This window comes from Dipodomys merriami, unplaced genomic scaffold (genome assembly GCF_024711535.1).
Source record: "Dipodomys merriami isolate MVZ:Mamm:240054 unplaced genomic scaffold, mDipMer1.0.p SCAF_5, whole genome shotgun sequence".
Lineage (NCBI taxonomy): Eukaryota > Metazoa > Chordata > Mammalia > Rodentia > Heteromyidae > Dipodomys > Dipodomys merriami.
In genome coordinates this window covers 20,620,231-20,647,870 of record NW_027206068.1, presented here as the reverse complement: position 1 = coordinate 20,647,870, position 27,640 = coordinate 20,620,231, and the positions used below count along the sequence as shown (strand labels likewise).

Genomic DNA, 27,640 nt, shown 5'->3' with positions numbered 1-27,640 from the left:
AATGTCCCAACCGAGATGACAGATCATGGTCAGTGCCAGCACTACGACACACAGCAACTTCCTCAGGTCCTTGAACAATTTGTGAATAATTTTCCATTTTGCCAACATCACAAAAGTTTCCACAGTTTCCCTTAGCAAGCTGAAGCTTACTCTTCATTTGTCACTGTGCAGAAAAGCTGTTTTATAGCATAGCATAGCATAAGCTATTTTTTTAAGCAATAAATGGTTTGAGTCATCTATTTTGTCCTGAAATGCTATCTGTAGTTATATCTGCATTGCTTATAAATGGTCATAGTAAATTCAGCATGGAAGAGAATATTACAGAAAAGACAGCAGCAGAAGCATTAGCATTCTCTAATATTTATATATGTTATCAACATAACACAGCAGTAAAACGTTTAAATGCATATCAATGGGTACCATGTCTAAAAAAATTACTATAGTACCTATTTAGTGTAGTGGATATTTTTCTTACAGAGTGCTTGCTGTAAGGAGAACAGCATAATAGGTGATTTAGTACAGTTAATTCTTACTGGTTAAATAATGTATTTATGCACTGAAGGAACTGAAAGGAGACAGGTTTTTTTTTCTTTTTTTCTTTCTCTTTTTTTTTTTTTTGTTTTTGCTTCAGTGTGATCCCAGATTTAACAGTTAACTCAAGAATACAAAGGACCATGACATGTAGTAGTCAACTGAAATGGGCTGCAAAATATTTAAAAGATGATTTGTACCTAAACGGCAAGGTGGCATTAGATCGTTGTAATGCTGCTGGCCTGTGACTCAGAAGCCAGAGTCCAAAATCATCTTGTGCCTCCCCTCACATATAGTCATGGTGAATATGCAACTTCAAAGAGAATGAACCATTTTTATGGTTATCTTTTGCAAGTCATAGAGAAAGTAAACAAAACAAAACAAAAATGACAAATGCAGTCACTAAATGCCTTTTTTTTTTTTTACAAGAGGTGCAAAAACAGTCATTTCTAACAATTAAACTGTCATTTACAGTAGATATTTTTTGTACACCTGCAGAGACTCATTAATGATGGGGAAAACAATGCCCAAGGCAAATAGTCTCCAAGTGGATATTTACACGCGCCAAATGAGCTGTACCATAGATAACTAGAGAAAAATGAACATTACCTTATGTTATTATGAAATCAAAGAGACATGATAGAGCTTCATCATCCTTAAAACCAGTAGGAGACCCATCCCTAGCCTAAGTAAAAAGGAATCACCACATCCCCTGCCTATTCACCCACCTTCTTCCTGTTACACAGAATAAATGTTTAGAACCCTCCCGCCCACCCACAAATAAAGTGCGCAGTCCATAACAGACCATAGAATCATGTAACAGGAAAAGCCTATTTTCTGTATTCTTATTTAAAAAATAAAATACAAACGACAAAAATAACACAGAGATTGAAGAGAACTCAGTGATTCTCTGCATCTTGCAGAAAGAGGAGGAGCACGAGGAGGGCCACCCTGCGTGACTGTCACTTGTGCTAGTACACGTAGCCTTCATTGTAGGGGTGCGGGTTGCAGCAGCCGCCCTCTGGCATGTATGCCATGCTCTCATCAAAGTGAGACAGGGGCACCGTATCCTCCTCGTTGATGTGACGCTCCATGTCCGTCTTCAGCAGTGGGCGCTGGTTGTCTGGAAAGGCCATGGAGAACAGGGCTTCTGGATCACACACAAATTTGTAGACATATCTCTCTCCAGCCACCTAATGTGTAACGTGGAAGAGAAAAACCCATCCTCACCATCCCCGTGCACGGGGAAGAGGGGGTGGGAAAGGGAGTGGAAAACATAGTTAATATACCAGAAAAGAGACACTTATCCCAAAACCTCAACAAACAAAACACAACCCTCACTTAGGAACTAGGAAACAGTCCAGTGCCAGTGGCGTGATCACCATGATCACTACTCAGGAGTCTGAGAACTAAGGATGGCAGTGCATGGTGCAAAGCCAGTGGGGGCAGGAAAGTCTAATTAATTGGAGACTTTTATCTCCAATTCATCACCAAAAAGCCAGAAATCGGAGCTGTGGCTCAAGAGGTAGAACATAAGCCTCAAGTGAAAAGCTAATAGCATGCAGGCCCAGAATTCAAGCCCCAGTATTGGCACAACAGCAAAAATAAAACAAGCAGATCAAAATCTTAAGGGAAACACAAAATTATTGACCTTGAGTAATAATTTATTTATTTCAGATATGGGTAGAAAACAGCTGTTTTCTCCTTTTAACATCAAGGTGAACTTAGGCTGTTAACTTTTTGTGGAGGGAGGGGTAGAGTGATGATTTTAATGTAATCATTTCACTTCAGAAATTTTTTTCACACTTGGAAATTTACTTTATTTTGAGGGAGATATCTATAATTTAAAAATCTGTATCTTTAAGGTATGGTGTTTCTATCTTTACATTTCTAAGAGAGTATTAAAATAACAACACCACTACTTCTTACACTACAGAAAGAAAAATGTGTTTTGTTCCTGATAAGACTAGATGGGTGATTCAATGATTCTCAAGGTAAAATTGTTTTTCTTCCTTTTCTATTTTGCATTGTTTTTTTCATCTTAAAAAAAAGAATAGATATATAGCCCTATTTAAATGAAAGATAGATCAAGAGGATAGCATTATTCTAGGAACATCGCTTTAAAAAATGAAGTCAAGAAAGATGGAACTTAAGGATGTATATAAAGTGTCAAATTGAAGTAAGAGGTGTAAAAATAGTGAAAAGAATCTAAAATACACACAGCATAGGAAGGAAATGAGCAAAAAAAAGATGTGACAAGTGTCTGAAATAAAGGACATGTGGTGTAATTTGTAGGGAGAGACATGCCCCAAATTTAAATTTTGAAGTGTAATGCTTTTATAGAAAATTATAAAGAATTTGGATGACATAAACATATCTCCCATTAATGCACAATGTTGAGAGGTTCGAAAGTCTGGGGAAAAGCAGTAGTGGACAGATACATTTGTTGCATTAATTTTGGCAGTAAATCTCTTCTCTGTCTTTTTCTCTCCTTCTGTCTCTCTGTCTCTCTCCCCTTCCCTGATTCCCTCCTCTACCGTGTGTGTCTGTCTGTCTGTCTGTCTGTGTATGTCTGTGTATGTGTGTGTGTGCAGCTTGAGATTTCAAAAGCCTGAAACAATCCCGTTGTAGTCTCAGATTTAGAACAATCTTGTTTAAGTAAAAGAAACCATCTCAGCAAGTTCAAGTAAACTAAATTTTCCCAGTAAGAGTATTTGTGACTATTAGTGTTTCTGACATGAGACATCTTTCTTCAACTAGCCCTCAGATCCCTATCTGATGAACTGGAGATAGAAAGAGTTATGAGACTATGGGAAGTTTCTAAAACAAAGTGTGGTAAACAGAGGATCCCAGCCACAATTCATTTACTATTTATTTTATTCAAGGGAAATTAATTCTGAACTGTTTCAAATGCCCTGAGCAATATCAGGAATAAATAGAGATAATAAACCTTACTTTCTCCCTTTTTCATTCATTGCTTAAAATGAATAAATAAATAATCTCAACATTTAATCAGGTTTTATAACATACATTGCTTAGTTTGCAGCTGCAGAGAGATATCTGTTTTAGGTACTGGATCTTTTTTGACTAGACATGGCTAAAATTAAGTGTGATGTATTAAATGCAAAACTTTTCAGTCTGGGGAATTTAAATGTATAACATGTTTTCAAGATGATACAACCTTATTCTGGTGGTGGTGGCTTACACTTGTAATCCTAGCTACTCAGGTGGCTGAGATCTGAGAACTTTGGCTCATAGGCCAGCTTGAACAGTCAAATCTCCAAAATTCTTATCTCCAATCAATTAGCAAAAAGCCAGGTTGGGGCTGAGAAGGTGGCTCAGTGGTAGAGCGCTTGCCTTGCATGCATGAGGCCCTGGGTTTGATTCCTCAGCACCACATAAGCAAAAAGAAAAAAGCCGAAAGTGGCACTGTGGCTCAAGTGGTAGAGCGCTAGCTTGAGCTGAAGAGCTGAGGGACAGCGCCCAGGCCCAGAGTTTAGGCCCCACGACCGGACCAAAAAAAAAAAAAAAAAGCCAGGAGTAGCGGTATTGCTCAAGTAGTAATATACCAGCCATAAGTGTAAAAAGCAAAGCAAGGCCCTGAGGTCAAGCCTCAGTACTAGCATGGGGATAAAACAAAAAACAAAGCAGCAAAACAACAACAAAAAAATACCAAAAAAAAAACCCCATTCTCTTAAGACTACCTTTACTCACTGGATTGCCTTCCATTTTCCTTTCCTATATACACTATATACACTATATATACACATATATATACACACATTTTATGTATGTTTTATGTATACATACAGAATATATAAAACTGTATTTGTTGGCTTGTACTAAATATTGTGTGTTTAGAATAAGAGGCATCTAAACAAGAGAAGAAATGATGTCTTCCCTTATTATTAATGTATCACAATGTGAAAAGGGCTATATATTAATACTGAGATGGAAATGACAGGAATTTTATGAGACTCAAAAGTGAACAAAGAGAAATAAAAAGGTTGTGCTTCTGAGGAGTAGGTATTTAAGCCTTGTTTTAATTTGTAAAATTTCAAAAGTAACTCAAGAATATTAGGTGCTAAATTATAAATGACCAATTAGGCAAAAAGAAACAATGACAGATAATTATATCATCCAGAATATAACTGCTGTTAAAATATTGGTGTTGATATTTGAACTTTTGAGTTCATTTTTGGAGGGTTTAATTTTTTGAGCTCTAGTATATTTTAGATATGAGGCCCTTGTCTGATACATAGCCAGTAAAATTCTTCTCCTGTTCTATGAGCTTTCTCTTTAATTAGCTATGTCCTTTGTCATGCAGAAGCTCTTTCAGTTTAGTACAATCACATTTATCTAGTCTTTCTCTGATTTCTTGTGATTCTGGATCTTAGGAAGTTTTGAAGTGTGCCTAGGAGCCTGTAGTTTTTCCTACGTATTCTTGTAATATTTTCATGGTATTTGGTATTACGTTGGGGTCTTTGATCCATTTTGAATTGATTCTCGTGCAGGGTGATATGTAAGGATCTTAAATTTTGAAAGAGAAGCATATACATTGTTGTCTACAAGGTACAACAAAAGCACTGCTGTATTGGATCATCTCTCTCTTCTTCTGTATGTACAGAAATTGAGGTTTTAAGAGTGTTTCAGGGGCTACGAAGGTGGCTCAGTGGTAGCATGCCTGCCTTGCACACATGAGGCCCTGGGTTCGATTCCTCAGCACCACATAAGTAGAAAAGCCCAGAAGTGGTGCTGTGGCTCAAAGTGATAGAGTGCTAGCCTTGAGCTCAAGAGCTGAGGAACAGCGCCCAGGTCCAGAGTTCAGGCCCCACAACCTACAAATAAAGAATGTTTCTCATGCGTAGATTAAATTGGTTATTTTTTACTCTTCAGTTTTATATTTGATTTTTTTATATATACTACATATTCCCACATACAGTTTTAAGTCAAAGACCAAATATGGTAATATGAATTTCTCCTTATGCAGTGAAATACATAATCTTGCAACATTTTTTTAATGGCATTATGTTTCTCTTACTGACTTCTAGAACTTAGCTTTCAGAATGCTTCATATATTGACAATGATGACAAGGTTTGGGGATTCACCACACTGGAGGAATGTCAAGTATGTCTGGGACCAGCCACGGGGAAGGATAAATGGGACTGCAAAAATTATTAGAGCCTCTGTTGGTCACGCTGGCTACAAGTAGACTAAAAGCTTTGCACGTATGCCTGTTATACCCTTCCTTATGTCATAAAGTGAAAACCCCAAAAGATCTGTCAGCGACAGTACTCATACTCTAATTACATTGACTGGATAAATCATTCCTAGTAAAAAAAAAAAAAAGTATATATAAATACTTTTATTATGTCATTAGAAGCTGAGAGCCATAATAACAAATATAAAGGTGTTTGATCTTTTTTTTTTTTTTTTGGTCCGGTTGTGGGGCCTGAACTCTGGGCCTGAGCACTGTCCCTCAGCTCTTCAGCTCAAGGCCAGTGCTCTACCACTTGAGCCACAGCGCCACTTCCGGCTTTTTTCTTTTTGCTTATGTGGTGCTGAGGAATCGAACCCAGGGCCTCAGGCATGCAAGGCAAGCGCTCTACCACTGAGCCAACTTCCCAGCCCCAGGTGTTTGATCTTTACTTATTAACTCCTTCAAATATGTTGAGTCATTTATTTGTTTTCTCTACGCTTCCTTTTTTATTTAAGAAAAAGTAACTTTCAAATATGAAAAGGTAACTCATATAAAATAAACTAAGGCTGAATATTTATTTTAAATGAGTGCTTTAGGATATTGAACTATGAGTTGATAAAATCAAGCAACATATGAAACAAGAAAGAAGATTATTATCCTAACAAGAGCAAGAGATGTCTGAATATTTTATAAATCAGAAGAACCAAAAAGGGAAGGGGAATTACATTATCTAAGTTTTTTTAATTTGCATCAGATTCTTTATATAAAAGCATTTCAAATAAAAGCATTTCAAAAATATATACGACAGAATATTAAGTTTTCCTCGAGAAACATATGCAACATCAACACCAAAACCATCTTCAAAAAATATATATATATATGTGTTACCTAGTGGAAACTTCTAGAAAGACTACTGCTTTGTGTGTAAAATTATTACACATCTGTCTTCAGTGCCTATGAACTTGTCAACAGAGAAGCTTAGAATACCAGAACCAAGTACTAAGTATGTGTTTGAATGACTAGAAACCTTGCTGCAGTGTTGCCATGACAGATGTCTTTTAAAGCACGATGGACAGATTAATGTGCAACATTTTAATGAATGTTAATGATAGACTAGTTGCTCACCTTTTGCATGATTCCCTTTTCATAGTAATAGCGAAGGGAACGGCTAAGTTTATCATAGTTCATAGCTGGCCTGTTTTTCTGAATGCCCCAACGCCTGGCCACCTGTCACCAGAACAGAATTATATTGTAGTGTTAGATATTAACTTGGCATACTCCACAGAAATTAATTCATTTATAAATTACCTCAACCCCACCAAAATATGTCCAGTTCAAAGATGGGAAGTAGGAAAACCATCGTGATCTGAAATTCCTCTGCCCGGGTTTAGAGCAGGCAAATAGTGCTTATCACAATAGAATTCTTTGTCACTATTGTTTTGGAGTAAAAATAAATAAATAAAATGGAAATAAGGGGTGTGTTTACAACGGAAATGAACAAGCTGCAATTGACCAAAATGAGGCAAGTTTTCCATTCTGAGAACACTGCTTTTTCCTTCTTAGTTTTTAGACAAAAACTATAGATTAAGAACAGCTTAATGATCTCTTTGTAACTGTGATTTATTGAAGGACTCCTTAACAAAGAAAAGAGAGCCTGCTCAGTTCTGTGCAAGAGAACGGAGAGGCCGTGTGGATAGGAGTAAAGACAGTATACATATTAACAAAATGAACCACAAATAATTTTCATTGCCTAAAGCAGCATCCAAATGAAATTTTGTTGCCAGCACCAAACTGGTGAATTAAACATTCATTCTGGGGACTGTAATTGAATGCTTTAAGAAAGAAGGAAGTGGAAAAGGTCACCATGGATATGAGTCCATGAAGCAAACCTTTGAGCGTAGAATGTCCACTTTTGTTGTTTAGTGAAAATCCTCCGAACATTTTTTAATATGTAGTTTTACCAAAGCAAGGTGTCTGATTAAGGCAAAGCTCTTTAGCAAGGCTTTAAAAACAAAACGAAACAAAAAATACCTTGCTCCTCAACATATGAATCTCCCTCACTCATCCCCACATTGGGCTGGGGGAACACTGAGTACAGAATACTACCGCCTGCTTCTGCTAACCCAGCTGAAGACATTCCTTTCAACATCTTATTAGGCTGAGCAAAAGAAAAAATCTCAGCTGTTGTGAAAAACCCCAAGAGCACATTATCACGTAGGGTAGTGTCTGTTTCTTTATTTCTAAGAGACTCCAAGTTGTTTTTCTAACACATTTTCCTTTTTATTAATTTTCTTAAAAAATAAGTTTTGGGTTTTTTGGTTTTGGTGGTACTGGGGTTTGAAGTCAGCGCCTCACACTTGCTTAAATAGCAGCTTTCTTACTTGAGCCACATCCCATTCGCCATAAAATAGCTTTCTAGTAGGTCATTCTATCTCTCCTCTTTATTAACAATAATCTTTCTCTAGGGTTTTCTTTTTCTTTCAGTAACATATATCTTTTCTATTTTTCTCTTAATTTGTGTTTGTTAAATGATGCTATAATGTCCTCTAATTACATGCATCAATATGTTTTCTTAAGAGATGTAGAATGTAACAGGAATAAGACCATATATCAGAGCCAATAATAACAGTGCAGACACATCTTTATGTATAAAACACACACTTCTTTTTTTTTTAATTGTGAAAATACTGTACAGAGGGGTTACAATTACGTGGGCAAGGTAATAAGTAGCATTGTTGCCTCCTCCTTTGTTTCCCCTTACCATCCCTTCCCATCTCCCCCGCACCCCCCCTCCCGCCCCCGCCAAAGCTGTAAAGTTTGTTTTCCGACATAACGTCTTGTACATCTCATTGTTGCAATGGGTCTACCTGTATCCCTATTTAAACAATGTGTTTTTTCATAAATGTTCTGACTAAAAGGAAAAGGTGTCAGGAAGAAATAAAATCTTTCAAAAATGTATCAGACATCACTGAAACTTTGAGTGACTAAACCTTGAAGGGATATGAAAGTTGTTAGTGTCTCTTAAATTATAGCAATTCCTGTATTCTTATTTATTTACAGCTGATTATTTCTTAGAAACTCTGTGGGATTCACCTAAAAAATGCTCATAATAATTTTTAAAGTTATATTGTAGTCGTCTCTGAAGAAGGAAGTATAATTTTTAAAAAAGATGTGGAAAGGTAATTTTTACAGAACTTGATTGCCAATTATGATGTAGCTAATTCTTAGTCTTATGAGTATTATTCTATATTTAAGAAAATAAAGTAGGTAGATAAATGAGAAAACAGGAAACTTTAAATTAGTAGATATTAAAATGGCAAGACTCAGTTATTAAAACCAAGAGCTAAAATATGAATAAAACTGCAACTGGCTCCCTCCTACCACACCTACTTTTAGAAGTTTTAAGACTAGGAAATGGAGACTAAATCTTTCCTGTCCTTTGAGATGTTAAAAAAAATATATATAGACACACACACATATACACACATACACATATATATAAACATTTTAAGGGAGGTGAAGAGTCAGAGAATTGGAAGGTGTGCTTGGAAAAGTCCTAAAGTCACAGGTATTCGCTCTGTGTTTTGTGTAGTCCTGTATCACACTGTATGGTTTAAAATGGCAAACAGTACTCACAGAAAGGCATTGCCTGAGGATTTGGGAATTTCTATACAACAGGACCATGTGTATTCTTCCACCTCAAAGATTATTAGTCGTTATGTGGAAAAACGAATTTTACAACTTTGATGTGTGGGGGGAGGATCAGGTGAGGGGAGGTGGGAAGTATGGGAAGGGATGGGAAGGGGAAACAAAGAGGAGGCAACAATGCTTGATAAGAAATGTACTCGCTATCTTGCCCATGTCATTGTAACTCCTCTGTATAATATTCTCACAATAAAATAAATAAATAAATAAACAGTACTACAAAAAAAAAATAGATTATACAGGTGACAAGAGCCATCATTTTGAATCTTTATTCCTCTTTCTCATGAGGAGAACAGGAAATATTTCTCCCACTTATTAAATTTTTTTCTCCCCACTCTGCCTTGCTATACTAAAATAACTCCTTCATTTAAGTTAAATTTTATAGCACAATGTGCTATGTCCAGATGAAGTTTCACAATAACTATTCACTCCTCAGCTTTTCCTCATTGTTTTGAAAGCACTCTATTCATTGTCATTTATGTTTAAAAGAGAAGCACTGAAATTATCAGGAAAACATTATCTTGCAATATCAGTGGCATTTCTCCTATTCCTTAATGATAAAATTAACTACACATTTACATGATGTAAAAACTAAAATAAAATAAATACAAAACTTCAAAAAGAAACAGCCAATAAACTGTGTTAATAACTGTATCCTGGGACATTTCCCTAGGATTATTGAATGATTTGAAAATAATACCTCATTATCTTGCATGTCTCAAAAAAAAGGGATATTAAAGATGGTATGTTTGCTAAGGTTATCCAAACACACTAAGCACATAATTAGCACCATTCTGGCATGTCATTTAAAATCATTTTAAACTGAAAGATGAAATACAAAGAAATGAAACCTATGAGTAAATCCAGCATGATGGATTTAGAGACTTCTTGATGGATTGTGCTGATATACACCTTAAAACAAAGGAGGAGGCTACAATGCTTGATAAGAAATGTACTCATTATCTTGCCCATGTAATTGTAACCCCTCTGTATGGTATTTTCACAATAATAAATAAATAAATACAAAAGATCTCCTATGTAGTAAAGGAGCTAAAGGATTTCACAAACTCTTTCCAAAGAAGAAACTTTAACAAGACATTACAGTCATTGTCTGAATGACATCGCCATTGTTGAGTATCTGATTGAAGCTTTGAAACTAATCTGTGAAGTATTTCTAGTCTTGGTTTGTCAATGCTTCACATTTTTGTGGGTCTTGTCCTTACATCATTTAAGTACATCTGCAGAAAAACTAATTTTCTTTAACAGTCAAATTGAACTCTAAGCACATGCAAAATTTAAATACCCATTGAGCCGTGTGTGTGTGTGTGTGTGTGTGTGTGTGTGTGTGTGTGTGTGTGTGTGTGTGTGTCCCTGAAAGGCTAACTCTTTTTTTTTCTTTTTGGTCAGTCGTGGGGCTTGAACTCTGTGCCTGAGCTCTTCAACTCAAGGAGAGCACTCTATCACTTGAGCCACTTCCAAAAATCCAAAAAGCTAATTCTTTAGTACAACAAGAGCACTGATGCAACCTGGATGAGCAAAATTGCACTAACTAGCTCCTTGTCCTCTTCCTATCTCTTTTTCTCTCCCTCCTCTTTATACCCTCCTCTCTCTCTCTGTCTCTCTGTCTCTGTCTCTGTCTCTGTCTCTGTCCCTCTCTCTCTCTCTCTCTCTCTCTCTCTCTCTCTCTCTCTCATTATGGACTAAACTCAGGGCCTTGTACACTTGTGAATGTTGTGCAATTGCCTTGCAATTGAGCTGTATCTCTAATCCTGAAACAGGTCATCTCTTATATAATTTAGAGTACATTTACAAATTATGTTGAATATGTTGATTAATGAACACATGAAATTTAAGGTGTATAGCTAGTATTTATGAAACCAATTACTTTGAGTTCAAAATATTTTCAGTGCTGCTGAACATTTTTTTAACACTGCTGAGGTGTTTAGAACCAGTAGCCAATACAACTGGTCATAATCATGTTAATTAAACATTTCCCACAAAAGCTATGTGCATATGATGTTAAGTGAAATGAACCCCAAGATAAGGACACAAATATTAGTTTTCTCTTTTGCTGTTGTTTCTAACATGTTTATAATGTACCATGTGATTTTGTTTTGTTTCTTTGTATGTTCCTCCTCCATGGTGTAACTCTTGTTTTCACTGTATTGGATGTTGGTGCCCTGCATACACACTTCTCTAATTCGGTAAGGGGAAGGGAAAAAACAAAATGTTTAAATAGGGATACAGGTTGACCCATTTAACAATGAGATGTATAAGACAGTATGTTGAAAACAAACTTTACAACTTTTGGGGAGGGATGTAGTTGTGGAGGTGGAAGGGAAGGGATGGTAGGGGAAAAACAAAGGAGGAGACAACAATGCTCAATAGGAAATGTACTCATTACCTTACTCATATAACTGTAACCCCTCTGTACAGTATTTTTACAATAAAAAAATATAAAAATTTCCACTGGTTTCTTGGCTAATATAAGAGGAAGTAAATTTTGGAGTAGTAACAGAGGAAACATCTTTAATGAGACACAAAAATGTCATAGAACTGTCGCCTTTGCAAGGAGGTTCATAAGGCCATGGATAGATATACTACAATAACAATCATAGCCTTAAATATAAACCTAATCTTGGAGAGACTAAAAATTCAAAATAGACATTTTTTATGGAAATCCCCCTTCATAGAAATATTCCATTTGTGTGTGCATTGCTGGGCAAGGAGTGAGGTGAAGGTGATATTTGTACAGTTGGTCAAAAGTGTACTATTGCATGCCCTAATCTCCCACAGCTGTTCTTCCCCAGCCCCTCTTGGACTTGATATCAGTCCCTAAAATATTCTCCAACTCTGTTGGTAAAATCAGACTGTCAAAATAAAGAATTTAATTTAAAAGAACAATGCTAACATTCAAAGAATATTTGGGATACAGCAGAAAGATCTCTCTTCTCCCACTTAAGGACCATAACATGCACTGTTACAAACCTTGGTAGCCCAGACCTTCTGAATAAGGGCAAATGGTAAATATAAATAATGTGCTGGTTGATTTCCTATCAACTCTGTAGTATGACATTCAATTGGAAATCCCACACAATACAACAATAATTTTAAATGTAGGCACTGTTCCTTTTAAGCCTGTCTGCTGTGTGTGTATGTGTGTGTGTGTGTGTGTGTGTGTGTGTGTGCGTGCGTGTGTGTGTGTGTGCGTGTGTATGTGTGTGTGTGTGTGTGTGTGTGTGTACAAGTGTATACGAGTGTGCATGCTATCTCTAGGGCTTTATTTCAGGGCCTGGGCACTGTCCCTAAGCTTCTTTTGCTCAAAGCTAGTGCTCTACCCCTCGAACCACAGCTCCACTTCTGGCCTTTTAGAAGTTTAGTGGAGATAAGACTCTTACGTACGTCCCTGCTCAAGCTGGCTTCAAACCACTAAATACCTATCATTATAGGTATGCACTGCTAGCACCAGGCTAAGACTTTTTATAATGTAAAATATTCTATGTCTTAGAAATAAAGAAAAGAAATAGTGAGTTCGGTATATGAATCAAATGTATCAGTTTCTTTCTAAATGTATCAGGTATCTTATTTTCTTAACTAAATTCTACTAAACCAACCTCTTCAGGCTCAATCAGCTTAAATTCCATGCCTCGGCCAGTCCAGGCAATGAAATGTGAATTTGAAGGGTCATCCAGAAGAGCTACCAAAAACTGCCAGAGTTGAAGTGACCCCCGTCGCTGGTATGTGGGTCCTTCTCGATACATTCCTGGCTCTTGTTTGATGTCCCCTAAATTAAAAAAAAATAAGTGTCCATTATTAACAGTAATATTACACTCTTTATATAAAATCAGTTTATGCAACAAATACATATCACAATTATGACAATAGTCAAACACAACTTCGTTATAAGTTGCCACGAAATGTAATGTTATCATTAAAGAGATTTAAAATAATTATGTGAATATAAGCCAGAAATCTATAAAACCTTAGCAGACATAATATATCGAAGCAATACAAATGTACACCAGCTTAAAATAAATTCATAAATATCATTTACTTACAAAAAGTTTGTATAATTATCCTTTCGTCATTGGTTTTTCTTAAGCCATACTGCATAATCATATTTGTTGCTGTTATTGTTAATGCTATTATTCACTACTCTTAGCAACACAGAAGAGAGAATAATCAATTTTAAGCTCTGGGCATTTTATTTGTACAAATTAAATTCTGCAAACTATAATTTGCTCTCATTTTTCTGTATCTCTTGTTTGTATTTCCCAAACAAAGTTCATTTGGATTTACTTTTTTTTTTTTTTTTTTTACTGAAAGTCCAATTTAAGAATATATACATAGGAGAGAAAGATGATCAAGATGCATTATGCTCATTAACTGATATGCTGAACTGAAACCCCTATGCACAAATACTTAAAACAGATAATTTATATGTATAGATGGAACTCTCCGTGTAAAACATCTATATTTTAAGTAAGAAAAATTTGTTGGTGTTACATTTGGTCATCATAGAAAAATGAGGGGGCAATGGAGGAGCTAGCACTTAATTCTTCTACTGTAAAGTTGAGCTTTACAACACAACATAGTACTGTGATTCCTGACTATTTACTTCCATATCCAGCCAACAATCTCAAAAATATGAGGAATTGGTAACACTGGGGATTCAGTACGCAGGGCCATGCCAATATATTGTTGTTAATGAGTGAAGTGATTCAAACCAAATATACTGAAGCAAATCACACTAAGTACAAAATTGTTAAAGAAACAAAGACACCTAACTCAAGGGCTTTCTGAAATTTTACTATGGTAAATAGAAATATAAAACTTTGGAATGGCAGGCAAAAACAATCACAATATCCAATGAATATATGTGAAAATGGAACTGGGCAACTTGGGGGGGAAGGATGGGTTTGGGAGAGATGAGCGAAAATGATGGTGGGAGGAACTGATAAAGACTCATTGTGCTCATTAGCCGACATGTTGAATTGAAATCCCTTTGTACAACTACAAAATACAGTAGTAAAAAGAAATATACCTTTTGAATAATTACAGAAGAAGCATTACTTTAAGAATTAAACTAAATATCAGATTGTTCTGTCAATAGCTGCTAAAAATCATTATCACTTTGTCCATAACTAGAGAACAGAGGAGTGCATGCTCATATTGATTTCAAAGACAGTTTTATTTATCTCAGTTTTTCTTTCTGAGATTTATAAATTTTTTTCCCATGGAAGTAACTGAGCAATTATGCAGACAGAGTGAAACACTGTTAAATTTTATAGTTTCTACAGTGCTTTCTGCCTTTAAACGTGACAGATTTGCACTGGCCATATGCAATGAAAAAATACCCTTCTGTTTTTCTTTCTTCTAGTTTTCCATTACTTATAATAAAATGCAAGACAAATGCTATCTTTCAAAAACATGTTTTCTCAGTATAAACTTGAAGAGTATTTAACTTCGGGAATAAATAATCAAGGCTGCTAGTTCCCTTAACTTTTATGTGACTGTGGCCTGTGGATTATAACATAATCTTGTCGACAATTTCCAGGTCCTTAGCAATTTTAACATTGCTAAAAAAAAAAAAAATGTGATGCTCACCATAGATAAAAGTGACTGGTGAAAAAAGCCATTTGAGCAAGTGGAAGTTTTGTCTCAGGAGAAAAGGCTGTGTTCTAAGTATTCTGATGCTCTGTTAATTGTACTTAACAGCACAGTTCACACCTCTGAAACAAGGCTGAAAATCAGATTGTAGAATAAAGCCAAAAGTGACCCCCGCTGGAACCTTGTATAAATTTAGCATTGCTAATGGGGGCTAGGAAACATTTTCCTGAGACTTGCCATTTTTTTGAAAAGTATCAGCATATTAAGGGTAGCAAAAAGCTTAGGAACATAGAAGAGTTTTCAAGAAACTAATTACAGATTGAAAAGCAATCGGAGCATGTACTTTGCTGTTTAAATAATGACAATTAAAACCTCTGAGAGCTCCCAAATCATTACAGCCATGATCCCTAAAGTTTGTGCAATCAGCTAATCAGAGGGCCCCTGCTCGTTTCCTGTTTAACAATCAAAGCAGGAAATAGAGAGACCACTAAATGAATTAACTGTTCACTTTTTACCCAAGCTTCCTCATAAATGCTGGCTTTTGCCACCATTGTCAAGAAACAAGACTCTATCTAACTTGATACACTTTTACAATATCTAGGACTTTTTCTTTGCAACAGTGATAGATATTTTTAAAAATGTAGTGTTTCTTAACTTCCTTTTAAGCAAAGACAAAGTAATGTTACATTGGTAATGTACATCTTCCTGGGGGTGAAGGGGCAGTGACAATCACTAAGTCACTAAATAAATGGGTGGTTCTGTTGTTCTATGCACCATAATGCATCTTTTCATGAACAACGAGAAAAGGACTGCATTAGTCATCAGTGCATCCACAGCAACATTCGCTCTGCTGTGCTTTGTTAATTACAAGATCAGCTTTCAATAAATTTCCAATAACAAGCTGAAATGTGCCCAGCAGGGCAATGGAAAGATCCTCCCCACAAAGCTCAGCAAGAATGATGCTCTTTGGCTGTCTCTCCAAAAATGAACTCTCACATAGAACAACATCAAGGGTGCTTAATGTAGAAACAGTCCTCAGTCAAGTTTAACCAGAATTGATCAATGTTGTGCACAGAAATATTTAAGTAGGGACAGCAACTGTTTTCTGAAACAGAAAGGGTAATGTCTCCACTGGTTCTTAACAAAAATCAAAGCTTGCAACACAGTGACAAACCTACCATCAAATTTTTCTGGGACAACACAGGTGTCATCATAAAACTGCCTGGGTCCCTTTTCAAACATACAGCCTGTAGAGGAGGAATAGATACATTTATTCATGACAGAATATGAAACAAAGGTCATAAACATTTTAAATATAACAACAACAAAAATTGTGGTAAGGAAACAATTCTTCCAGCTATCAACCTAACCCTAGACACATTTGCCTTATGTATGGTATGGGGTACAGTAACATCACCTGCTAATATTTGATGAGGCTCTTGTGGGGGTTAAATTAATTAAAGTGTTAGGGTATAGAATGGTATCCAGCATACAGTGACAGATCAACATCACTTGTCTACATTATTACTGACTCGGGCATAGACCTCATAAATATTGGCAAACCTTTGTTTTATACTGTGTCATCTGCTTCTCCAGTTTCTTCTTAGTTTCATTATTCAATAAGAAAATGAAAATCTTCTCTTCAAAAGAGGAGAATCAAAGTGAATTATTGGTATCCTCCTGAATTATTCCTGAATGGTTTGCAAGGATTTACTTTACTCTCTCACATCTTTGTAGAAGTATCTAGGTAGGCTAACCTCATCATTAATAGCCAAGATACTGAAGGAATAAAGAGAAGAGAAGAAGGAGAGGACAAAGAAGAAAAGGAAGGAAACAAAATATAATTGTCATCTCTCATTATAAGGAGGAAATTTCATTTAACTTAAGGTTTGTTTGGTGTTTTGTTGTTGTTATTGTTTAGTTGAGTCCTGGAGCTTAAGCTCCACCTAGGAGATGTTCCTAAGTGTTTTTGCTCAAGGCTAGTGATCTACCACTTGAGCTGCAGCTCTACTTCTGTTTGTTGTGGGGTTTTGGGGGAGGGGAAATGAGGGGAAAGCAGGGTATAATGGCTTATTGGAAATAAGAATCTCACGGACTTTCCTTCCCCAGCTGGCTTCTAACAGTGATCCTCAGATCTCAGCCTTTGAGTAGCTAGGATTACTTGTGCACAGCTAGCTTAAGTTATTTTATTTCCCAAATGTATCAGTCTCTATGGTGGTTATATACAATTAACACCATCAACCACAACAACAATTACAATGCATTTGTGCAAACATTTAGATCTCTCATATTTTAGACTTATCTTTTTATATTATATTTCAATTTTCTACTTATATAAAATAACCAATAGTAGTCCTAACTTAAAAGGATGCAACTAAGTGAGCTTTACTGAAAAGGCAGTGTTTAGGTCAAGAACATATATATATATATATATATATATATATATATATATATATATATATTTCTAATAATCAAATGAAATAATTTTTGACTATTACAATGCAGATGTCAAAGTGTCTCACAGAAAAGCTTCCCTGGCACAAACACATCTGAAACATCTTATGCAAAACTTCATTCTAAATCACTGATTTTTCAAAAGTGTAGAATCCAAAACACTTAAAAATTAAAACACTTAAATCTTGCTTTACTTCAAAAGACTATCTTAGGCTTACAGGAAGCGAGTATTCTTACATTTTGATAGAATGCAATAAGGTGAGCTAATTTATAAAGCACATGTTCTAGTTTAAAGAAATGCAGTTCTTGGAAAAACAAAAACAAAAACAAAAACAAAAAACAGCACCCAAAACACAGAAATGCACTCTCATCTGTTTGCAGGTATATATGACTCATGCTAACATCCAAATACAAGCTATCAAGACCTGAAAGATCTACAGTTTGAAAAAGATAAAGTTTTTAAAAAATAATAGTTTAGAGCACATAAATGAATTTCTCCCAAAGACCAAGTCAGTGGAATGTATGGTTATTTTTGAATGTTATTTACAAGGAATTTAGAAAATAGAAGACTTAACTTCTGTTCTGCTGGGATGAGCCAGGAAGCCTTCTTGCCTCATGTAAATGGAGTGGCAGCTAGGCACTTCTGAAAGAGAAAGTGACATTGGTCAGAAAACTGTGTGCCATGGGAAGAACACCAGTACCAATAGACAGATCGCAGGCAGATAGAAAAGTTACGGAAATAGCATGTGTGGTTCGCATTTCAGGAAGGAACCACCTTTGAAATGGAAGAATTAGTGTATCATGGTGAGCACTGATTCTCTTGATTAATCATGAGAACTCAGAAATGTCCCAAATCAACCTGGCTAAAGTTCCACTCTCGCTAGAATACCACACAATTGTCATACTGTTCTCCAAACAGTGTCATGAGTTATACATATATCTTAGGACGTTTTTTTTAGAATATATATCCCATGGCATTCAATGGACGACGACGACGACGACAACGACAACGAAGAAGAAGAAGGAGAAGGAGAAGGAGAAGGAGAAGGAGAAGGAGAAGGAGAAGGAGAAGGAGAAGGAGAAGGAGAAGGAGAAGGAGAAGGAGAAGAAGAAGAAGAAGGAGAAGAAGAGGAAGAAGAAGAAAGAAAGAAAGAGGGCTTATTTGTGGTTTATTTTTTTGAAAACTAAACAGAAATGATTATGGAAAGATAAAATATCTAAATTTCTAAAATTACTTTAGAGACAATCGCTATATTTTCCTTAGTTGAAAGATCACTGGTTTTCATTGTGGTAAGAACATAATTTGTATTCTGAGCCAATGAAGATATAAAGCAGACATATAACAATTTCATATGATATATTACCCTGAAAGTGAGACCTGGCCTATATGATGGAAGGATTTCATCACTGAATAAACAAATTTGGTTAATGGCTAAACCTGAGAGACTAATGACTACACATGAATGTCTTTAGTAGCTTAGATATGAAAAAAGTATTAAAGAAGAAAAAAGTATTAAAATTCAAGTTTTCAACTTACTAATTAAGCTAAATGCCTTATGGAAAATCCATTTGGTGTCTGTATTTCTATGAAATACAAGGTTGAGTTAGAGAGTTCCTTCATTTCTTGGATTCTGCTTATAGTGGTGCCAGTTGCTCACATCTGTAAGCCTAGCTATCAGGAGATTTGTATCTGAGGATTCCAGTTCAAAGTCAACAAGGCAGAAAAATGTAATATACTATTATCGGCAAATAACCAACAAAAGGCCAGAAATAAAGATATACTTGATTGTCAGAAATTCAGCCTTGAGAGACATGTTAAGCAAGGCCCTCAGTTCAAGCCCAAGTACGAGCACAAATAAACAGACAAACTGTATATTCAGAGGTATATTCATTATAAAGCTAATGAAGTTTGAACCTCAGGATCCCCACTTTTTTAAGAGCCCTTTCTAAAGCTTTTTACATAACTTTGTAATTTCTTAAAGAATTTTCTTTTAAAATACTGCACAAATTTGAAATTTCCAGGTCTTATCAGTGTATGCCCCCAACCACTATATAAGAAGTACTGGGGCTACAAGAATAGGTAAATATATGTGACCAACTCAATTCTATTACCTGTACAGACTGCAAATGTCTTAAGTTTAAATTAAATTAAATTATTAATTTAAATTTCAAAAGGAAGCACATGATCCCTAAATAATTAATAAATACTATGGAAATAAAGTGACGTGTAAAGACATTATTACTTCATAGTTATCCATCTGTACATGACATTTTACTGTATATCTCACTCAGATGAAAACTTTCCTTGATCTAGAATTTTCTATCTTTAAAGTCATTATGATTTTTTTTTTAGTTTTTACCTAATGATGAATGATTTCTTTTCCTTTTTTTCTTTTTTTTGGGGGGGAGGGGAATGCTATGATGAATATCAACCAAAATATGAGGGGCTTTCCAATCCCAGAAAAGTTTGATTCATGTGATTTTAATTTTTTCAAAAGAAATCTTAATGATAATCGGTAACATTAACAATACTTTAAATATACAGGGGGCTGTGGATTTACCTCGGTGGTAGAATGACTGTTTAAATCATGTACAAGGCCCTAAGGTCTACATCTGGCACTGCAAAGATTTTAAAATAATAGTATAGTTTAGAAAGGGGGGAAATCCTGTAGGATCTATTATCAAACATTTTATTATATTTTACGATGCTTTTTTAATGTAACTATTGTATAGTATAGAATTCTGGCTTTACAAAAGGCAGAAGACTGCTGATATCAACATTTATAAATCAAGGTTTATGGTTACATGGTTATCTTTGAGTTGCCCATTAGTTAGCAATCCACTTCATCTCAACTTTTTTTTTTAACTAATGACCTTCAAATTTATCTTAGCATTATTCTGATTTATTGCAAGGCATACGGTCCCTCAAAGCCACTGTGTCTGGAAGGGACAATGGTAATGACTGCCATCAGCTTAGCAGCTGCTAGGAGGCCAACATTTTGTTGTCGCAATGCTGACACCCAGCCACAAAATACTTTTACTGACTGCTGCACACCTGGAAAACAGCCGTAAAAACAGCTGGCTAGCTCCAGAGGCAGCTTGAGGAAAACTTATACCTCAACTGGATTACATATAAGTGTGACTAAATGCAGTCTTTCCTTTCCTGAGGAGAGAAAAAGAGGAAGAGAAGCAATGCAAACATTCTGTGAAACCCACTATTCAAACCAGAAGGAACACCTTAAAAAAGAATTTTAGTTTCATACAAAATCAGCCTCATCTTAGAAAACTACAGATCTGGCTGGGACTGGGAATGTGGCTTACTGGTGAGTGCTTGCCTAGCAAACATGAAACCCTGGGTTCGATTCCTCAGAACCACATCAACAGAAAAAGCCAGAAGTGGCGCTGTGGCTCAAAGTGATAGAGTGCTTGCCTTGAGCACAGAGAGTCTCAAGAACATTGCCTAGGCCCTGAGTTCAAGCCCCAGGACTGGGGGAAAAAAAAAAAAAAGAAAGAAAGAAAAAGAAAGAAAACTACAGATCAGAGGTCACACGATGGACGCATAAATTTCACTGACATTCGTGTTATCATTGAAATAGTTGATTTGTTCATTACTGTACTTATACTCTAATGTTCTTCAAAAATTCTAGCTATTCATTTGTGATATTTAAAATATACTGATTTAAGACTCATAATAAATTAATGACATGACAGAAATGTTATATTTCTAAAGGTTGAATTTGTGATCTATACTCTTAAAATAACAGCAACCAAAAAGCAATGAAGGACAATTTAGGAAAAGTTACATACATGAGAGTATAACTGTGTTTTGTCAAATCCTACTACTATTTATTATACTGCAGGGTAAATAAAATTAGAAGGTAGAACTTAAAACTTGAGACACTTGGCTAGCATTTACTTAAATTTAGTTTCTCCTTAAAATTGGTATCCTTTATACAGTCTAGAGAAGCCTAAAAAAATAGAGCCAAGAGGTTTATTCCCATAAAGTAACTAAAGTCATGTTATCCTAAAGTGATATCAGTTAATTTATGACTATCAGAGTGGGTCAGACTCTAATCAAATTGTAGAAACATTTCCAAAGTGATTATTCAATCAAATGACTAACAGGGTTAATTAGGAGCCATAAACATTGCTCTGAAGTTCATCAAAGTAATGACTTGCCCAGAAAAATTACTGCTAATTAAATTGCCTGCTGCTTTCATTTCTACCTTATCTAATAAAAAAAATCCAACCAATGAAGTTTGACATTACATTTTAACTTTTGCTAAATGGTCAACTAAGATCCATACTAGCTAACTGGTGACTTCAAAGGAAATGTTTTGTGTCAGAGAATGGAAGCATTATATATATATCCCCTTCTCCTTTGTCATGGAGTAAAACTTACAAAATTCAACAACACTGATGAACTGTAACTTTACCTACACTGTCCTGTAGTACATCCCTGGTTGTAATTTTAGAATAGCTAGTGTTACACAGTGTTTACAAACAGGATTTTGTCCTTACATAGACTTGAATCTTAGATCTGACATTTTGTGGGTATAGGACAACATATTAGTTATTTAATATGCCTACGTCTCAGACTCCTGTAAAATGAAAGCAATGTTAATATCCTTATGGAGCTTGAGAGAGACCAAATAGAACAAACGTGCGCAACGTATTCCACAGAATTTGACACACGGTACTTATTATTAACAACAGAATATTTTTAAGTGATTCTCACACCTGTTTAAACAAAAAGAATCATGATACTTAAAACTAAGAATAATTATATATTAAAATAAAATTCTATATCTTACTTTGCTTCTTAAATTACATCAAGTGGCTGATTTGTTATCATTGTTTTTATTCTGGAATATTCTTCACAAATCTATGAATCTATGGTATAAAATACATTGAATAAACACTATTTGTGATTTACAACATTAAAGCCAGAATCTCCATTACAATTATTTTTTGAATATTTAAAAGTACATCTTCTAAGGGTTTTTTTTGGTAATAGTACTGCCCTTTTGTTTGCTCCTAAATAATATTGGCTTTAAAAAGTTTTCAATTCTGTCTATAAATTGACTTAGGTAAATTTAATTTAAGGATAAAGGATTTTTATTCATTTAGAAACTTGTGGCTCAAAGAGCTCTATAACATCCTATTAGTAATGACCTAATTAACGTGTAGAAGTCAAACTACTCTCATTTGTTACAGAGGAATTGGAGGTGATGAAAGCTGATCTAACACACTGCAAAAATGCAAAGCAGCAATGCACTGCTGTCAGTTTAATGCCCTGGTCAATGGAGATGGAGTTATCAAAAACTAAAATAAACTGACACTAAACTCTCCAATTTAAGCTTTTTTGTTTTATTTTTGTTTTTTGGGTTTTTTTGCGTTCAGTTATAGTAAAGTCTTCTTCAAATTAAGCCAAGCAGAAGAGATACCTCTGGAAGGGAAAAGTATTTGGTCTCTTGACTTGTATTTTAAAACTATGCTGGGAAACATAATAGAGATTTGGGAAGCTGTATCCACGGACCTGACCACAAAATGCAGCTTTGAATTTGCACATGTAATTCTGCTAGGCACTCCTTTGCATTTGCATACTTGCTGCCCAGTAATACAGAATGAAAATTTTCTCTTTAGGCCATCATTTGCCTACTTTTCTAAAAGCTATACCAGACTCTCCTTCCTCCTCTACCTCCTTCCTTTTCTCTCTCCTTTTCTTTTTCTCCCCCTCCCTCCTCCCCCGACAGGGTCTTACTATGTAGACCTATGTTCCTCTATATTCCTGCCTCTGTCTTCCTGTATTACCGGCATAGACCATTCTGCCTAGCTAAATTTAAAGTTTTTCTAGTAGTACAAACATTCAAATGTTCTCATAAGTAACATAAACATTATAAAGGTGTGTTTAAATACAAATCACCCACGGTACCCTTATATTATGCTTTCACATTCAAATAGGAATAGGTTTGGTATAAAAAAATCAAGAAAACTCTATTGGATGGTGTTTTACAAGACCATCTTAAAGGCTACTAAGAAGGAAATTTTCCATCTGTAAAGTAATTGTGCAACACTAACTTCAAAACAGTTCGCCATAGCAATATGTCTAAATCCACAGAAGAAAAAAAAGGTTAATGTGAAGGCAGAACAGTCAGGTTTTGATGAGACCACCTCAATGTCAACTACAAACTTTCAAATATAACATCTTAATTACAGAACAACTATTGAGAAGAAAGTAGAAAAGCTAGAGCTTGATACCTCTTGAGAGTGATGGATTTACTGTGACCTCATTCACACTTACATACAATCTTTCTCTTTAAAGCAATCAGTAAGCTGTGGGTGAATACAATAATGTAAAACCTACAGAAATATTTCTTACATCCAAGTCTAGTACTAAGTCTATGGACAGATTTGAGTACAGAGGGAAAATTGTATTGGACTTTCTATAACTATCATGGAGTTTACAAATCTTAAAAGAAAGAAAGGAGGGAGGGGGGAAAAGAAGGAGTAGGAAGGGAAGTGGGAGGGAGTAAGGGATACACCTAGTTGAATGAAAATAGTTTTAAAACATAAAAGCTCCACGCTGTCAAATAATAGCATATAGTATTGTCTATGAGAAAATATCTCACACATGCACATCCACAAATAAGCAAATCCAGGTAATATTAGCTTATATGGTCTTTTAGAATGAGTTCTGCCCAGATTTTTACAAGCCCATAATGATTTTATTAAACTGGGCTTAAAAGTTTAAAAAGTTGAAGTGATGGAAGCCTTAGTGTAATAGTGACTTGAATACTAATGAGACATTAGCATATTCTCACAGTTAAAAGCAGGTTAAAAGAAAATACATGAAAGAATGTCATTGATGAGCTGCCGCAGCAGAAACAACAAAATTCTGAAGTGGAGGATTTTATTCTGTGCTGAATTGTCCAGTGCTAGAATACACATGATTCTGAAATGAACATATCATGAGGGCTTTATCTTGCTTTCATTTCTCCTTGATAATTTGTTCTACTTGCTCTGAGCATGAATAATACCAGCAACTTTGTTATGACTTTACCTCTCTCAGAAACAGCCACAGATTGTTTTACTAGACTTCTTTGTCATAAGAATATGTCTCTTTCTTCATCTTATTCTCCTAGTCCTAAATAGTGCATTTTTAATTACTAAAAATAATACTGGCATCTTATTAATGCATTCATATTATTTGAAGAAATACGTAAAAATCAAGATCAAAATATTCCACCAAAAATCCTTTATTAATGTCTGAAGCTTTAATATATGCCAGTATATTAAGAAGTTTACAAATCATATTTAACAGCCATATTTGTTCCTTACCAAAGCATTAAGAAATGGGTGCTACTAGCCCCTTTTTTCTAAATAAACTGACTACCAAATTAGTTACAAAACTTATTCCATGGGAGGGGGGGCGGGGTGTAGTTGTGGAGATGGGAGGGCAGAGATGGTAGGGGAAAAACAAAGGAGGAGGCAACAACGCTTGATAAAAAAAAAAGTACTTATTACCTTGCTCATGTAATTGTAACCCCTTTGTATGGTATTTTCACAATTAAAAAAAAAAACTTATTCCATGTGACAGAGAACTCTTGACCCAAAATTTAATATATTTCCAATTTCATACATAGGGGGTAATTTATTTTTTAATGCTAAGAATAAACAAAACAGAGATCATGTAGATAAAGCCAGGAGCTGAAGGGACACACACACGAGAAGGAAGTTACCAGAATAGAGTTCAAACCCATTTGTCTAATTTAACAAGGACAGTGAAATAAATCCAAATGATACACATGCCATTTTTTAAAGCTTTGTTTTGGTGTTTGATTCCTGTCCTCTTTATCCTTGTAAAAATTTCCAGATATTAGAAATAAAGAAATAATTGGATAGAAACTTCACACACACCTTGAAAATAATAAGCATCTATTTATCCTGAGCTAAATTGCTGGGAAATTATTTCAAGTTACTCAGATACTAAATGAAAGCATTTTATGAAATAAAATAGCTCTCCCTTCCTCTTAAGCACAAAAATAGTTGAAGTATAAAAAAAATCATAATCAGCTGGGCACCAGTGGTTTATGCCTGTAATCCTAGCTACCCAGGAGGATTAACATCTGATGATTGCAGTTTGAACCAGCCCAGGCAGAAAAGTCTATGAGATTTTTTTTCTCCAATAAACTACTCAGAAAAAGCCAGAAGTAATGCTGTGGCTCAAGTGGTTGAGGTCTGGCCTTGAACACAAAGAAGTTCAGGGACAGCACCTAAGCCCTGAATTCAAGCCCCAGGACCGGCAAAAAAAATAAAATAAAATAAAATAAAATAAAATAAAAATCAATCTTCTAAACAAATACACTCAAATTTATATTTGTTTTTAAAAAGAAAGCTGTATTTTCTTCCATCTTTTTTCATATTCATTAACCATATATACAAACACATATAGGTTTTACACTGTCTCATTTAGTTTCAAATCTCAGTTCCACTTTTGAAAACACTTCTATTCTCATTTCCCTCACAGTAAGCAACTCCAGGCCTGAGAGTCCTGATTATTTTGCTTGAAAAGAAACTATAAATCGCCCCTTATAAAAGTATACTCCACCCCTTTCTAACTCCCTTTTTCCATGCTTGAACAACTCACAAGTAGATTCTCCTTCCCTTCCCCCTTTCCTGCCTGTAAAATCCAAATTAGACCAACACTGAGGGGCTGAAATGGCATATTTGAATGGAATTCAGACCCACCAGTTCCTGTTTATGTTTCTGATTTGAGAATGCTGTCTTCTCATTCTCCATACATTAGGAACACTGCAAGGCCATAAATAGTGTCAAGTTACACACAAGCAGGACCAATGAGCATTAATCATTACTTCTAGTCAACTGGCAAAGGCAGCAGCTGATGGAACACTATACTCTTCAGCTCCGCATAAATGGACATTCCAATGAGTGAAATTGTGTGTGTGTGTGTGTGTGTGTGTGTGTGTGCATATGCCAGTGCATATGTGTGTGTGTGTGTGTGTGTGTGTGTGTGTGTGTGTGTGTGTGTGCTTCCTTTCAGTTTCCATTTTATGAATGAAACTCCAGGCTCTATAGAGTCCATTCATGTAAGAGAAATGATTACAGGCTCTGCCCGTAGGGATCAATCAGTCATGGGTAAACCTGATATGATTGGTTTAAGACAGCCTTCAGCCTTCCATTATGGACTTAAAATGCCAGTCCCTGTCCATTTGACCTGTGTTAATGCATAAAGAGTAAATCCAGACTGTAGTCTCAATTCTCAAATCAAATCATTCGCCAATCCCACTTACTGTAACTGTAGATTCAGAACATACTGAAGCATTTCTTAGAAAAACCGATATTGTGGAACAAGAGTACTGGTTTGGGAGATGTGGTATTTTTAACTTAGAAATGAAATAGGAAAACTCATATGCCACATACTAAGCAACAACAAGCAAAGTCAATTGGTGAGTCTAATCCATGACCTCTATTATAATAACATCAACTAGGAAAACAGCACTGTCACTTTTCACAACTGGAGCACAATGAGATCTACTAATCCACAAATCACTGGCTGAGTAAAAGAAAACTACCTTTGGATGCTACAGAAGCAGATAGGATTGTTAATATTTTCTAAAGGATCAATAGCTCATTCTTTAAAATTCCCAAGTGATCCTCCACTTGAATTTTCTTTAAGCAATAGTTTAATAGTTAAGAGGAATAAAATGATCTGCCATGTTGCAGAGAGAAAAATGAGGCCTAAAGCAATGATGCTTGGTAATAAAATATAGTCAAGCCCAGTTCTGAGTATGTTATGTATCAGGTACAAAACGGTCCAAGTTTGTGGAATGATAATTATCACTACCCTAAAAATGACTAAAGCTGAAAGTAGTGCTGCAGCTCATTTAGTAGAGGGCTAGCCTTGAGCTTCAGTGCCCAGTTCCAGAGTTCAAGCTTCAGGACTGGCACACACACACACACACACACACACACACACACACACACACACACACACACACACACACACACACACACACCACACCACACACACTCATGCATGCACACAATCTAGAGCCAGGAGCTTCTAATCCTACCTACACAGAAGTCTATGAGCTGAGCATTACAGCTCAAACCCA

The 27,640-nt window shown here is 35.5% G+C and overlaps 1 protein-coding gene across 6 annotated transcripts in view; it reads right to left on the bottom strand.

The window, feature by feature from the left end:
- Window positions 1-1,322: 1,322 nt before the first annotated feature.
- The window catches only part of Etv1 (ETS variant transcription factor 1), a 98,526-nt gene continuing 72,208 nt past the window's right edge, over window positions 1,323-27,640 (bottom strand). For all 6 annotated transcript variants that reach the window (XM_069996168.1, XM_069996167.1, XM_069996169.1 and 3 more), the window contains 5 exons: window positions 18,078-18,144; window positions 16,226-16,296; window positions 13,052-13,221; window positions 6,858-6,959; window positions 1,323-1,724 (listed from right to left, as the gene is read on the bottom strand). In XM_069996168.1, coding sequence (XP_069852269.1) covers window positions 1,503-1,724; window positions 6,858-6,959; window positions 13,052-13,221; window positions 16,226-16,296; window positions 18,078-18,144 — 632 coding nt within the window. In that variant the 3' untranslated portion in view covers window positions 1,323-1,502. The remainder of the gene's footprint in view (window positions 1,725-6,857; window positions 6,960-13,051; window positions 13,222-16,225; window positions 16,297-18,077; window positions 18,145-27,640) is intronic.